Source organism: Siniperca chuatsi, linkage group LG16, assembly GCF_020085105.1.
Source record: "Siniperca chuatsi isolate FFG_IHB_CAS linkage group LG16, ASM2008510v1, whole genome shotgun sequence".
NCBI classification, from domain to species: domain Eukaryota; kingdom Metazoa; phylum Chordata; class Actinopteri; order Centrarchiformes; family Sinipercidae; genus Siniperca; species Siniperca chuatsi.
In genome coordinates this window covers 28,904,110-28,919,958 of record NC_058057.1, presented here as the reverse complement: position 1 = coordinate 28,919,958, position 15,849 = coordinate 28,904,110, and the positions used below count along the sequence as shown (strand labels likewise).

The following is a 15,849-nucleotide window of genomic DNA, read 5'->3' as shown; positions in this document are numbered from 1 at the left end:
TGATGATACATTTACATTTACATTTATTTAAAGTATATTTATTATTCATTCATCAGTACAGCAGAGTCGTTTTTTTCAGTCATTTCTTTGTCGTACTGCCGATCCATGTTAAACTACACTTCCTGCTGTTTTTCACATTAAAAGCCTGCCTATAAAGGGATGGCTGCAAGACTTTTAATGTGAAAATTATGGAGGAAGTGTTGAGTGGTAGTTTAAGATGGTTCGGGAACAACTGACATGACTCTTGTACTGATGAATCAGTGGAAATAAACTTTATACTGAACTTCCTCTAATTTAAGTCTTGTAATAACTCGTAACCTCAGATATTCTACATGTACGCATCCTGGCAGAAAATGGAATAAACTGCCTTCAAGCTACATTCGATCATTCCCCCTCTGACATTTAAAATCTTTATTAACTGATGTTTTTATGACTCTTGTGATTGTTTTTATTAATTATTTGTCGATTGTTGGTGGTCTGGACTTATTTGTTTGCTGAGACTACCAGATAAACAAAGTTACATTTAAATAAAGTTTAGATTAAATAAAGTTTAATTAAATTAATTTTAATTTAAATAAAGTTTAGATTAAATGAAGTTGAATTAAATAGTTAAATTAAAAAAATATTTGTATTAAAGATTGAAATCAATTAAGTTTAAATTGGACGGGTTAGTCCCTCATTCGTCCAGGAGTGTTCTATCGTAGAAAAGGTAGAAAAGGACCTTAAGTTTAAATTAAATAAAGTTTAAATAAAGTTTGAATTGAATCCTGTCTGTTTCCAGCCGAAGAAGTCCAAGAAGAAGAAGGAGCAGATCCAGGCGTCGACGGCGGGCGAGGCGATCGAGAGGATGCTGGAGAAGAAGAAGATCTCCAGTAAGATCAACTACGACGTGCTCAGAGACCTGAACAGCAGAGGGACAGGAAGTGGGGGGGGCAGCAGTCCCAGCAGAGCCTCCTCCGACACTAACGTCGCCGCTGCCACACGGAAACGACTCAACCGCCGCCGCAAGAAGACCAGCGATGCTAACCGCGATCTCGCTGCTAACGCTAGCATCATGGGGAAGAGGTACCATCAATCATCTCTCATGTATATATGATCTGTAATATACACATTGTCAATGATCGATATATCATCTCTAATCTATATATAATTTGTAATCTATATACAATTCATGATATATATGATATACTGTATATAATCTATACATGATCAATCATCTATAAATGATCTATAATATATATAATCTGTAAATAATCAATATGTAGATCTTTATATAAACAGTCAGAGGAGAGGAGAGACTCAGGAGACTCCGAGTCTTTATTGTCTCTTTTAGTCACAGAGTCGTGAGTTTAGAGCTGCAACGATTAATCGATTAGTCGATCAAAGGAAATTAATCTGCAAATCGTTTATTTTTCATTTGATTCCGTTTCTGAAAGGATTCAGTTTCTGTTTTCTATCGTTTTAGTTTTAGACAAAACAAAACAAGACGTGATCGTTTTCTGATGTTTTATAGACCAAACGATTCATCAATTAATGGAGAAAATAATCAACAGATACATCGATAATGAAATTCATTATTAGTTGTTGTTGTCTCCTTTTGTTCCAGGGTCCGCCTCCTTATATCCTCCACATCAAAGAAGAAGAAAACAACCGTCCAGGTGAGCACACCTGACCTCACCTGTCTTCACCTGTCTCACCTGCTCCCGCCCTACAAACATACTGTATATCACTATATATACACATACAGTATTCATATATATACATACAGTGTATATACATATATATACACATGCAGTGTATAAATATATATATATATATATATATATATAATACACAGTATATATATACATATATACATACACACACAGTATGTATATATCATTATTTTAAACTCAATGTTTTTCACCTCTCAGGCAGAAAACTCTGTCACCATGACAACAGATACGACAACAGAGGCTGCAGCTGAAGCGACTCCTGACCCTGAACCAGACACCAGCTCCACCCCTGCTGCTCCTGCCACTGTGGAGGAGGAGGAGGAGGAAGAGGAGGTGGAGGTGGAGGTGGAGGAGGAGTGTGTCAGCGCTCTGCAGCTCACAGAAGGTCAGTCCAGGCTTTTATTCTGAAGGAGCTTCCACCTGAGCAGTAAATGTCTCGGTTGTTCACCTGTAGTGATGTCACACTTCACTGATCGTCACGGTCTAATTCAACTTGAATGAACGCTAACTTCCTGTTTACAAAATAACATTTATCGTTTCATTGATAGCTCTTACTTGTGTATTTTCAGTTGTAATGATTTACAGGTCTGTCATTTTATTAGCTGATTTATTTTAAATGATTCAAGTAAACTTTATTGATTCAGACCAACATCACAAATTAGTTCTTCACAAATCTCTTCACCTAAAGCCTCGATTCAGGTTCAGGTTCCCACCATGAACCCAAAACGTCCCCTCATCTCCACCAAAGGCAGTCCAGTAAAGACATTCACCCCCCAATAAAGACATACACCCCCCAGTAAAGACATACACCCCCCAATAAAGACATTCACCCCCCAATAAAGACATACACCCCCCAATAAAGACATTCACCCACCCAATAAAGACATACACCCCCCAAATAAAGACATTCACCCCCCAATAGACATACACCCCCAATGAGACGTACACCCCCAAATAAAGACATTCACCCCTAATAAAGACATTCACCCCCAATAGACATACACCCCCAATAAAGACATTCACCCCCAATAAAGACATACACCCCCAATAGACATACACCCCCAGTAAAGACATACACCCCCAATAGACATACACCCCCAGTAAAGACATACACCCCTCAATAAAGACATACACCCCCCCAATAGACATACACCCCCAGTAAAGACATACACCCCCAATAGAAATACACCCCCCAATAAAGACATACACCCCCAATAAAGACATTCACCCACCCAATAAAGACATACACCCCCAAATAAAGACATTCACCCCCAATAGACATACACCCCCAATAGACATACACCCCCAAATAAAGACATTCACCCCCAATAAAGACATTCACCCCCAATAAAGACATTCACCCCCAATAGACATACACCCCCAATAAAGACATTCACCCCCAATAAAGACATACACCCCCAGTAAAGACATACACCCCCAAAAGACATACACCCCCAGTAAAGACATACACCCCCAATAAAGACATACACCCCCAGTAAAGACATACACCCCAAATAAAGACATTCACCCCCAATAAAGACATTCACACCCCCAATAAAGACATTCACCCCCAATAGACATACACCCCCAATAAAGACATACACCCCCAGTAAAGACATACACCCCCAATAGACATACACCCCCAATAAAGACATACACCCCTCAATAGACATACACCCCCAATAGACATACACCCCCAATAAAGACATACACCCCCAATAGACATACACCCCTCAATAAAGACATTCACCCCTCAATAAAGACATACACCCCCAATAGACATACACCCCAATAAAGACATACACCCCCAATAAAGACATACACCCCTCAATAAAGACATTCACCCCCAATAGACATACACCCCCAATAAAGACATTCACCCCCAATAGACATACACCCCCAATAAAGACATTCACCCCCAATAGACATACACCCCCAATAAAGACATACACCCCCAATAAAGACATTCACCCCCAATAGACATACACCCCCAATAAAGACATACACCCCCCCAATAGACATACACTCCCAGTAAAGACATACACCCCTCAATAGACATAAACCCCCCAATAGACATACACCCCCCAGTAAATAGAAATAACCCCATAAAATGTTTTTCCTGTCAGGTCTTACAAGACTGATGTACTTATTGATTGATTGATTGATTGATTGATCGATCGTGTGTTCCAGATTACGGCTGTGAGGAGGAGGAAGTCTTTTAGCGCCGTCCTGCTGACCTTTGACCTGCACTGAGCTCCACTGAGACGGATCAGTGTTACAGAAATCAATAACCAATATCAGCGATCGATTTTGTAACATCGAGCCTCGTGTTCATTTTGTACAGAAGAAAAGTAGCTTTTAGATGTTTGTGTATTTTTATATTGATCTGATTTGTACGAATGTAAATATGAAGATTCACATTCCTGTGAAATATCAATGACATCATTTCAACTTTTAACGTCACGAACGAATCGACTGTGTTTTTGTTGTAGATGGATGTGTACTTTGTGTACTTTTAAAGTGAACTGTGTGTTTGTTGTTCCTGATGAAGATAATGAACTGAAAATACAAAACAACAACAACACAACAACACCACAACAACACCAACAACAACACACCAACAACAACACAATAACAACAACACAACAACAACAACACACCAACAACAAGACAACAACAACAACACACCAACCACAAGACAACAACAACAACAACAACAACAACACAACAACAACAACAAACAACAACAACAACAACAACAACAACAACAACAAAACAACAACACCACAACAACAACAACAACACAACAACAAAACAACAACACACAAACCACACAACAACAACAACAACAACAACAACAACACAACAACAACACAACAACACAACAACAAGACAACAACACAACAACAAGACAACAACAACACACCAAAACAACAACAACACAACAACAACAACAACAACACAACAACACACCAACAACAAGACAACAACAACACAACAACAACAACACAACAACACAACAACAACACACCAACAACACAACAACAACAACACAACAACACCACAACAACACACCAACAAGACAACAACACAACAACAAGACAACAACAACACACCAAAACAACAACAACAACAACAACACAACAACACCACACCAACAACAAGACAACAACAACACAACAACAACAACACACCAACAACAACACAATAACAACAACACAACAACAACAACAACACCACAACAACACCACACCAACAACAACACAACAACAACACCACACCAACAACAAGACAACAACAAAACAACAACAACAACAACAACAACACACCACAACAACAACAACAACACACAAACACAACAAAACAACAACAACACACCACAACACCAAACAACACAACAACAAAACAACAACAACAACAACAACAACACAACAACAACATTCCCTGAGAGAATAAAGAAACTCTGAAAGAAAAAAAATGAAACTGGTTTTCTTCAGCTGAACAGGGGATGTTACCGTGGTAACCAGAGGGGGCAGCTCAGTGCATCATGGGAAGTCTCTCCGGGGACTCAGCAGTGAAAAAGTCGTTCAGATTAATGTGATTTTATTATATATATATATTTATATTTATTGACACTTTAATGTTGCAGCTGGGAGAGTTTTTAAACTGTTATTGTGATTAAATGAGTATCAGCCTGTTTTTACATGATTACTGTATTTACATCGTCCAATATACAGTGAAGTAACATCCGATTTATGTTATTGAACATTTTATAATCAGAAGACTTCATGGTAAAATTCAGTTTTAGTAATATTTCATTTACAATTAAAGGACATTTATGTTTTTATTGTTTGATTGGTGTTAATTTACGTCTAAATAACTAAATACAAATATAGAATTAATTATGAAAACTTCCCCACACAGTCATGTATCCTTCCTGTAAAGAAACCACCTGAACAGGTTGTGTAAACTGCAGTGCACCATGGGAAAAACACTCCAAACAGGTTGCATTAAGTTCATCTAATATTTCAACGAGATGTTTCTACTCAAAATGTGTTAAATAAACAGTCGAGAAGATAAATAAGATGCTATGATGTTTCTGAATAGTCTACGCAGTAATCTTGACTCTCATTGGTCCAGAGCGGCCTGTAGTCCTAATGACAGCAAGACAAACAGAAAGAACATCTGTCCAGTCGTTTATTCAGTCACACAGAACCAGTCAAACTTTAAAGGAACAGTCCAACAAATTATTTTGTTCAGTTGCTCCTTTTTTTCACTACTACTTTTCCGTTTCCCCCTTGCTTCCAGTCGTTATGCTAAGCTAGGCTAACCGTGTCCTGGACCTATCTCTGTATTCAAATGTTGGACTGTTCCTTTAAATCGCCTCCATGAGGGACTCCACGTTAGTGAAGAACAGCAGGATTAAACTGTTCCTTTAAGCAGGTTTATCTCATCCTGTGGACTCAGTCAGCCTGTCAGACGAGCTCCTGGGTTCACTATCTGAGGCTCTCAGTATCCAAAGGTCTGTTTGATGGCCTGGAAGTAAAACCGGGTCCAACCCTCCCTGGTGGAGTCCTCCTCCCCAGCAGGGACTCCTCGACACTCCATCCTCAGCTCTGTCTCGCCTCCTCGGTCCTCCAGCTCCAGACTGACGGTGGCGTAGTGCTCTGATGGAGAGACAACAACAAACAAAGCTCAGATGTCACAGTGTCTCTGAAGGCATCATGACATCATCACAGGAAGACGTACCGCCGGGCCACGTCCTGAACCGCCACCTCATCTCGATCCTCTGGTCTGGTACCTGCGGGGAGGAGCAGCAGTCTGGTTACCATGGTGATGTTACAACTCATCACTGATTGGCTGAGCAGCGGTGACCTCACCAGCTGTGTGAACTCTCCGCTGATGCTCCCGTCCAACATCTGGAACCTCCCGCCACGACACCCGTCCACCACCGCCGCCGAGCGCGTAAACACCTGCACAAACTCCAGAGACAGAGACCGTTACCTGCAGTACTGCAGTACTACTACAGTAATATACTACTCCAGGTTCACATACAGGTACGGTGTCCTGGAGGACTACTGCTGACGTGTATAGTAATAATAATAATACAGAACCTTTCATGTGCTTTCCAACAAAGAAAAATACATGCGAGTGCTTCACATGAAAAACAACAGACTGAACATAAACAGGGACAGAAAGCATGTGATTGGCTTGACCACGGTGTTAATACACTGTGATAGACTTTGGGCAGATTGAATCTCAGACCACCATTTCTGTTCAAAGAGGGGTTTTTTCTTTTCACAAAAATGGCTTCTTTGACTCCTCTTTCAAACCAACTCTTCTCTCTACTAAGACTCTTCACCTCGCTGTCTTCAAATGTGCGGTTTGTAGCTTTTAGATGCAAATGCACGGCGCTCTGTAATCCAGAGTTAGCGTGTCGTCTGTGCTGATGAAGTCTTTTGTGAAGTGGCTGTTTGGTTTCGCCTATGTACCGCTCTTTGCAGTTTTCCTCACTGCACTGAATGGAGTAAACTACATCGCTCTGTTTCTGTGTGGGTAACTTGTCCTTAGGGTGAACGAGTTTCTGTCTTAAAGTGTTGCCTTGTTTAAAGAAGACAGGAACATCGTGCTGTCTAAAGATCCTTTGTAGTTTTTCAGACAGTCCAGATACATAAGGAATGGAGACACCGTTCCTTCTTGGTTCTGTTACACTTTTGTCCTGTTTTTTGGCTCTTTTAACTTTGTTGATAGCCCAAGTAGGATAACCACAGGCTGAGAGTGCACTCTGGACATGCCTTTCCTCTTTCTTCTTACCCACTGAGCCGGTGGGCACTTCTTGGGCTCTGTGTTGTAATGTCCGGATTACACCCAGCTTGTGCTGTAGTGGATGGTGTGAGTCAAAGAGCAGGTATTGATCCTTATGTGTTGGTTTCCTGTACACTTCTATCTGGAGCTTTCCGTCCTCTCCTCTGAGAATAAAGAAACTCTGAAAGAAAAAAATGAAACTGGTTTTCTTCAGCTGAACAGGGGATGTTACCGTGGTAACCAGAGGGGGCAGCTCAGTGCATCATGGGAAGTCTCTCCGGGGACTCAGCAGTGAAAAGTCGTTCAGATTAATGTGATTTTATTATATATATATATTTATATTTATTGACACTTTAATGTTGCAGCTGGGAGAGTTTTTAAACTGTTATTGTGATTAAATGAGTATCAGCCTGTTTTTACATGATTACTGTATTTACATCGTCAATATACAGTGAAGTAACATCCGATTTATGTTATTGAACATTTTATAATCAGAAGACTTCATGGTAAAATTCAGTTTTAGTAATATTTCATTTACAATTAAAGGACATTTATGTTTTTATTGTTTGATTGGTGTTAATTTACGTCTAAATAACTAAATACAAATATAGAATTAATTATGAAAACTTCCCCACACAGTCATGTATCCTTCCTGTAAAGAAACCACCTGAACAGGTTGTGTAAACTGCAGTGCACCATGGGAAAAACACTCCAAACAGGTTGCATTAAGTTCGTCTAATATTTCAACGAGATGTTTCTGCTCAAAATGTGTTAAATAAACAGTCGAGAAGATAAATAAGATGCTATGATGTTTCTGAATCGTCTACGCAGTAATCTTGACTCTCATTGGTCCAGAGCGGCCTGTAGTCCTAACGACAGCAAGACAAACAGAAAGAACATCTGTCCAGTCGTTTATTCAGTCACACAGAACCAGTCAAACTTTAAAGGAACAGTCCAACAAATTATTTTGTTCAGTTGCTCCTTTTTTTCACTACTACTTTTCCGTTTCCCCCTTGCTTCCAGTCGTTATGCTAAGCTAGGCTAACCGTGTCCTGGACCTATCTCTGTATTCAAATGTTGGACTGTTCCTTTAAATCGCCTCCATGAGGGACTCCACGTTAGTGAAGAACAGCAGGATTAAACTGTTCCTTTAAGCAGGTTTATCTCATCCTGTGGACTCAGTCAGCCTGTCAGACGAGCTCCTGGGTTCACTATCTGAGGCTCTCAGTATCCAAAGGTCTGTTTGATGGCCTGGAAGTAAAACCGGGTCCAACCCTCCCTGGTGGAGTCCTCCTCCCCAGCAGGGACTCCTCGACACTCCATCCTCAGCTCTGTCTCGTCTCCTCGGTCCTCCAGCTCCAGACTGACGGTGGCGTAGTGCTCTGATGGAGAGACAACAACAAACAAAGCTCAGATGTCACAGTGTCTCTGAAGGCATCATGACATCATCACAGGAAGACGTACCGCCGGGCCACGTCCTGAACCGCCACCTCATCTCGATCCTCTGGTCTGGTACCTGCGGGGAGGAGCAGCAGTCTGGTTACCATGGTGATGTTACAACTCATCACTGATTGGCTGAGCAGCGGTGACCTCACCAGCTGTGTGAACTCTCCGCTGATGCTCCCGTCCAACATCTGGAACCTCCCGCCACGACACCCGTCCACCACCGCCGCCGAGGATCGCGTAAACACCTGCACAAACTCCAGAGACAGAGACCGTTACCTGCAGTACTGCAGTACTACTACAGTAATATACTACTCAGGTTCACATACAGGTACGGTGTCCTGGAGGACTACTGCTGACGTGTATAGTAATAATAATAATACAGAACCTTTCATGTGCTTTCCAACAAAGAAAAATACATGCGAGTGCTTCACATGAAAAACAACAGACTGAACATAAACAGGGACAGAAAGCATGTGATTGGCTTGACCACGGTGTTAATACACTGTGATAGACTTTGGGCAGATTGAATCTCAGACCACCATTTCTGTTCAAAGAGGGTTTTTCTTTTTCACAAAAATGGCTTCTTTGACTCCTCTTTCAAACCAACTCTTCTCTCTACTAAGACTCTTCACCTCGCTGTCTTCAAATGTGCGGTTTGTAGCTTTTAGATGCAAATGCACGCGCTCTGTAATCCAGAGTTAGCGTGTCGCCTGTGCTGATAAAGTCTTTTGTGAAGTGGCTGTTTGGTTTCACCTATGTACCGCTCTTTGCAGTTTTCCTCACTGCACTGAATGGAGTAAACTACATCGCTCTGTTTCTGTGTGGGTAACTTGTCCTTAGGGTGAACGAGTTTCTGTCTTAAAGTGTTGCCTTGTTTAAAGAAGACAGGAACATCGTGCTGTCTAAAGATCCTTTGTAGTTTTTCAGACAGTCCAGATACATAAGGAATGGAGACACCGTTCCTTCTTGGTTCTGTTACACTTTTGTCCTGTTTTTTGGCTCTTTTAACTTTGTTGATAGCCCAAGTAGGATAACCACAGGCTGAGAGTGCACTCTGGACATGCCTTTCCTCTTTCTTCTTACCCACTGAGCCGGTGGGCACTTCTTGGGCTCTGTGTTGTAATGTCCGGATTACACCCAGCTTGTGCTGTAGTGGATGGTGTGAGTCAAAGAGCAGGTATTGATCCTTATGTGTTGGTTTCCTGTACACTTCTATCTGGAGCTTTCCGTCTTCTCCTCTGAGTGTAGAACAATCAAGAAAGGCCAGGCGGTTCTCTTTAGCGTCTTCACGCGTGAACTTGATGTTGGGGTCCACAGTATTGATATGCTCTGAGAACACTTCCAAGTCTTGTTTCTTGATTTTCACAAAGGTGTCATCCACGTAACGGTACCAATGACTTGGTGGTGTGCCCGGGAACGAGGATAATGCCTTCTTCTCAAACTGTTCCATGTACAGGTTGGCCACAATGACCGCTTGGCCTTTCTAGATTGTTCTACTCTCAGAGGAGAGGACGGAAAGCTCCAGATAGAAGCCGGCTAGCTTATCTTAGTTAGTCCTGGTCTGTCCTGGTCTGCCCTGGTCTGTCTTGGTTTGGCCTGGTTTTAGCCTGGTCTGTCCTGGTTTGGTACCTCCTGGTTGATGAAGGTCCTGTAGAGCTCATCCGGTGATGTTTGGAAAGTTTCCTTCAGATTAAAGCTGCAGGTTGAGATACGAACACCTGCGGCACAGGGGGTGGGGCTAGAGGAGCACCTGGAGGCGGAGCTTATCTATAAGAGAATACAAAGAGGTCAGAGGTCACTTCAACACCTGACTCAGGATCAGAGGTTGAGTATTTGGATATGTCAGTTTAACTAAACTCTACCTGAGTTTTATTGGTCTGGACCTGGTTCTTCTTGGTCTGAGGTTGAGGCAGCTTTGGTCCGTCGGCAGCAGGAAGGATCATCCCCTGACTGAACTCTGTGAGGTCAGAGGTCACTCAGGTTACTTCAGGGATCATCATTGATTGGTTAGTCCTGATGCCGTCGGGTTAACAGACCTGATTTGAGCTGGTGGACGTAGTCGCCCAGAACCCTCCGGACCTCTTTAATCCCGCTCTTCTTCATGAGGTCGAGGAGCGGCGTGTTGGGCTGGTCTTTACACAGAGACACTGAGATCTGGACGGAATATAGTAATCAATCCGATCATCAATACAGTCATTAATACATTGACCAATATAGTTATCAGTATGATCAGGAAGAGGAAGCTGTTGACTCACATCTAGGTCATCCATGTCGTTCTCGTCTGACAGATTGAACACTTCAACGGTTCCTCTGTACTTCACTCCGCTGCTGGACGTCCCTGCAGACAGGAAAGGCACCACAGAAGAAGAGTAGCTTAGCTGCCGGCTGGTTAAGTTACCTTAATTTTATGTATTCTCAATAAAACCAAGTTGCTGATTGAGTAAAACGTGTTTCAATAAATAATATGAATCTAAATAACATCGTCATCAAACAGGTAGAAAATCTACCTAATTTTTGTTGTGTTAACGCGTAAAAATATAGCGTGTTAACACGACCAAACTCTACGTGTGCATTTTAATGTCGTCTAAACAAGTAATCTCTAAGATGTTATTTGCGCAAATGACGTTCCATACAGATCTACTTCCTGTAACCGACAGCGTCTCAGAGATTAGTGACGTCTCTTCATCACTGAGAGACACGTGTAGCCCCGCCCCCACGTGAGTGAGGAAATTAATAAACTCGTGACAACGCCGGTGTTACCGATTATGCCAGACCTTTTACAACTAAAGATATTGGTCGGTTAAGTTGTGGTCCGTTTCAAAGGTTATGTAACCGCTGTTCATACGATGGCAAGTTTACATACATTAGTCAAGTATAACTGACCACACGACTCTGAATAGTTTCGTCATGTTGAGAATATTACGCAGCCAAACACCTAGCTAGTTTTAGGTGATACCATGTAGTAGGTTGTAATTAGCGGCATTAAGCAATAACTTACAGTCGAATGAACACAAGTAGTTTGTGTTTTAAATGATTTCATTTACTTACTTGTGCCGAGCAAATGAAGCCGCACTGGAAACAGCCATTGTGAGGAAAAGCTGCAGTGCATGCAGAGGTCAGGCACGTGTAATAGGCTCGGCCATGAAAACGGAGCTAAGCTAGCCTTCGTTTCCTGCAGGAGTTTCAGTGCAGCACGAGCTGGCCAAGTTTAACAGGCTGCTTTGTAATGTTTCTTTGCAAATGCATCACAAATAAAGAAACTGTCAGAAGCGAGAACGATGAATGGAAGGATGATTTGCTGCCTTTTCATCTCTACTAGTTAAAGTTAGCTAGCTACAGACTGCCGCTCAAAGGCTACCGGCAGCTACCAAAAGTTTTCTTACATGTTACTCAATGTATGAGTTGATATCGTGAATCAATCAACACACGTTAAATGTCAATATGACAACTTTGACACTCTTTTATATAACGGGTACAATCGGCATTCACTCCGGGTCAAATGACTCTGCAGTAGACACAGGTATTTATCTGCTCCGTAAACACACCTGCCCAGCATGGTGCTGTTAACCAGAAACACCGCAGCTGCACCTTATTTTATTATACTTATTTTTTTATTTCATTGTCACTGGCCTCCATGCTGCTTTCTAATGTTTACTAACCCTGTTTTACGCAACACATCAGAAAAAAACAATGCAAACTCGTCTACTGGCAACATGAAAGCAGTCGATCGCCTGTTTTTAGTGGGTTTACCCTCATTTAAAAAACATGCATATACGCACTCATTTTGGTGTAAAAAGGGTATTAGTTTCTAATTGTAGCTCCGTAGTCCAAATAAGTATTCAGAAATACTTTATTGATCCCCGAGGGGAAACTCTTTTGTTACAAAATTGATAGCTGCTTAGTATTTTGTTGTTTTATTTGATGAACGTGGGCGCTGATAAGTGAAAATGAACTAAACAGGTTTTATTTCTATAAAACAAAAGCAAAATAACAGTAACACCGGTAACACCGACTAGTACTGTGTGGTAGTAGTGTGATGTCATCAGTGGGTCTCAGACTGACATCATCAGTGACATCATCACTGACCCAGCCAGCTGGCTCTCAGCTGCCACTCATAGAAGAAGATGAGTCTTCCTTTGCGGTTGTTGATGGAAGCTTCTCCGTCCAGTTTGGAGACGTCGGTCAGCTGACAGACGCCCTCTGGACCCTCTACTCGCACCCCCAGCAGCAGCTGACGGAGGCGCTCTGATGACCAACCGCTGACATCACGCTCCGTCCTGAGGAGGTCACACAGAGAGAGAAGAGGAAGAAGAAGAAGGAGACAGGTTGATTTCTTTCTCTCCCGTAGTTCTGTGCTTTCTCGTTTCTCTCCTCTCTCCTTCTGTCGCTTTCAGCAGGTATTTCTGCCTCCGGAGCTGCAGAGTCTGGATCTGTGGTTGTGGGCCACCTGCTGCCCCCATGTTCCTGCAGAGTCTGGATCTGTGGTTGTGGGCCACCTGCTGCCCCCGTGTTCCTGCTCGACAACTGCTACTACAGTTGTTGTTATTGGCTCTGTTACTATTATTGTCATTATTATTCCTATAGCTGTCATTCCTATTATTACTAACTTATTAATATTAATGTTACCCATGACATTACATTATTACTATTTAAAAAATTCTAGGTGGTATTTGCATTGTGCCTCGCTCTCCCTCTCCCCCCCAAGTTTGGTTCTGCTCGAGGTTTCTGCCTCTTAAAAGAGGTTTTTCCTAGCCGCTGTGGCCAAGTGCTTGCTCATGGTGGGATTTGTTGGGTCTAGAGTACGGTCTAGACCTGCTCTGTAGGAAAAGTGCAGTGCAACTTCTGTTATGAACTGGCGCTATATAAATAAAATGTAATTGAAAAATTGAATATGGGAGGCCGATTAGGGTGAAAACACTGACAACGTTCCCACCCCACCACCGTCACATACAGCGTGATACAGGCTTGTGTGTGGGTGTCTGAGTGTGTTAAGCAAGGGGCTAGAGTAAACTATATTCAGACATAAGTTTCCTGGCATGGGCGCTTTGTTTGGGCCTTTTATACATTTGTTAATACATCTGAGAGGAAATCTATATTCATGGATTTGGCGCTCAGCCAATCATGTAAGTATTTCCATAAGTTTTGGATCGTGTCACAAACATAAAACAGAAGCTCTGGTGTTTCTACATTTGTGTTGCACAGATGAAAATTATCTACATCAAATTTAAATTTGACACTTTCTGCGTGTGAAGCTGGTGGCTGTGCACCTTTAAGGTGTTTTCGCCCTGTTTGGCCTCCCGTAATCTCCAGTTACTGAACACATCACAGCTGTCGAAACTTCAGGAACCACATGTAGCCCCGCCCACTCCTCTGACATCACCAGCTGTCGTCCATCAAGCAGTTTAAAAATATCTGAACATGTGCTGAACCAGCTGGAGGATCATATCACACACACACACACACACACACACACACACACAGACACACACACAGAGACACACACACAGACTGATAATAATAATAATAATAATAATGATGATGATGATGATGATGATGATGATGACGACAGAAACAGACCAGTGCCAGTTGTTGACGTTCGTGGCGTCGGCTCTCTCCTCAACGATCCATCGAGGATCTCCTTCTCCCCATTTAGCCATCAGAGTCCAGAGTACTACTGCAAATACTACAGTTACTGCAGTATCTAAACACTGTAGTATTACTGTAGTATTACTGCTGTCCTCGCTGTAGTATTACTGTAGTATTACTGCTGTCCTCGCTGTAGTATTACTGTAGTATTACTGCTGTCCTTGCTGTACTTGGACCCTGGTCCTTGAGTCTCTGACTGTTCATCTGAAACTTAACTTCAACTCAAACACAGTCGCTTTAACTACTTCCTCTGCTGACTTTCAAAATAAAACAACACAAACAGGAAGCAGCTACAGTTACAAAGTGCTTGACGTCGCTGAAGCAGGATTGAAACATTTCAGGAGGCAATGAGACGAATAAACAACAACAATAAAACAGAAGCTCTGAAAACTAAAATCTAAGTTAACTCGACTCAACTCAACTTTATTTATAAAGCACTTTCAACACCACAAGTGGAACCAAAGTGCTGTACACAAAATATAAAAAAGAAACAGAAAAAACAGAAAACAAACATATGACATACACACCTACACAGCACTGTCAAACGCTAAAGAAAACAAGTAAGTTTTAAGCGCACTCTGAGAAACACCCAATGAAGGACAAGTTTTTAGAGACAGAGGAAGGTCGTTCCACAGCCTCGGAGCTGCGACAGAAAACGCCCGATCGCCTTCACATTTTAGACGCGTACGTGGAACCACAAGAAGCAACTGATCATTTGAGCGCAGAGATCTGCTGGATTGACAGCGGCTGATTAGATCAGTAACACACTCAGGGGCTAGACCATGCAGAGACTTAAAAACGTACAACAGTGCTTTGTATTGAATTCTGTATCGTATGGGTAACCAATGTAGTTTCATTAAAACCGGAGTAATGTGTTCTCTCTTCTTAGTACCCGTTAAAAGTCTAGCAGCTGAGTTCTGAACAAGCTGCAAACGGGAGAGAGAAGCCTGACTCACACCCAAATACAATACATTACAATAATCCAAACCTGAAGACACAAAGGCGTGAACAACCTTCTCCATATCATTAAGAGTAAGAATAGATTTCAGTTTAGATATTGATCTAAGATGGAAGAAACTATTCTTAACAACAGCATTGATTTGCTGCTCAAATTTGAGCTCAGAGTCAAAAACGACACCAAGGTTCCCCCATCAGTCAACATCCACACACGCCTTATTCCCAAATAAAATGATCTTAGTCGTATCCTCATTTAATTGGAAAAAGTTATTTGCAAAAC

At 41.9% G+C, this 15,849-nt stretch overlaps 2 protein-coding genes across 4 annotated transcripts in view; one reads left to right on the top strand and one right to left on the bottom strand.

The window, feature by feature from the left end:
* The window catches only part of brf1b (BRF1 RNA polymerase III transcription initiation factor subunit b), a 42,423-nt gene extending 38,126 nt beyond the window's left edge, over nucleotides 1–4,297 (top strand). The window contains exons 16-19 of the mRNA XM_044168638.1: nucleotides 782–1,065; nucleotides 1,607–1,658; nucleotides 1,914–2,100; nucleotides 3,906–4,297. Coding sequence (XP_044024573.1) covers nucleotides 782–1,065; nucleotides 1,607–1,658; nucleotides 1,914–2,100; nucleotides 3,906–3,937 — 555 coding nt within the window. The 3' untranslated portion in view covers nucleotides 3,938–4,297. The remainder of the gene's footprint in view (nucleotides 1–781; nucleotides 1,066–1,606; nucleotides 1,659–1,913; nucleotides 2,101–3,905) is intronic.
* A 1,004-nt stretch (nucleotides 4,298–5,301) lies between these two features.
* On the bottom strand, nucleotides 5,302–14,867 carry LOC122863265 (activator of 90 kDa heat shock protein ATPase homolog 1-like). Of its 3 annotated transcripts, none has more exons than XM_044169591.1 (9): nucleotides 14,544–14,867; nucleotides 13,053–13,243; nucleotides 11,222–11,304; nucleotides 11,003–11,120; nucleotides 10,829–10,923; nucleotides 10,596–10,733; nucleotides 6,596–6,688; nucleotides 6,465–6,516; nucleotides 5,302–6,382 (listed from the first exon to the last, which is right to left on the bottom strand). In XM_044169591.1, exons 1-9 carry the CDS (start codon nucleotides 14,621–14,623, stop codon nucleotides 6,225–6,227), a joined length of 1,008 nt encoding a protein of 335 aa, XP_044025526.1. In that variant the 5' UTR covers nucleotides 14,624–14,867; the 3' UTR covers nucleotides 5,302–6,224. The 3 variants fall into 3 exon arrangements, with proteins under 3 accessions (XP_044025526.1, XP_044025525.1, XP_044025524.1); XM_044169590.1 differs by having other exon boundaries at nucleotides 6,596–6,697; nucleotides 14,544–14,864; XM_044169589.1 differs by lacking the exons at nucleotides 5,302–6,382; nucleotides 6,465–6,516; nucleotides 6,596–6,688 and adding exons at nucleotides 8,033–8,902; nucleotides 8,985–9,036; nucleotides 9,116–9,220 and having other exon boundaries at nucleotides 14,544–14,856.
* Between the last annotated feature and the right edge of the window lie 982 nt (nucleotides 14,868–15,849).

Bases quoted from the DNA above. Each gene is read 5' to 3' on its own strand.
- LOC122863265 (XM_044169589.1), bottom strand. From the start codon at position 14,623: ATGGCTAAATGGGGAGAAGGAGATCCTCGATGGATCGTTGAGGAGAGA. The intron at 10,924-11,002 runs GTCTGTTAACCC...CTGACCTCACAG, and splicing joins CGTCCACCAGCTCAAATCAG to AGTTCAGTCAGGGGATGATC. The intron at 10,734-10,828 runs GTAGAGTTTAGT...ATTCTCTTATAG, and splicing joins TCCAGACCAATAAAACTCAG to ATAAGCTCCGCCTCCAGGTG.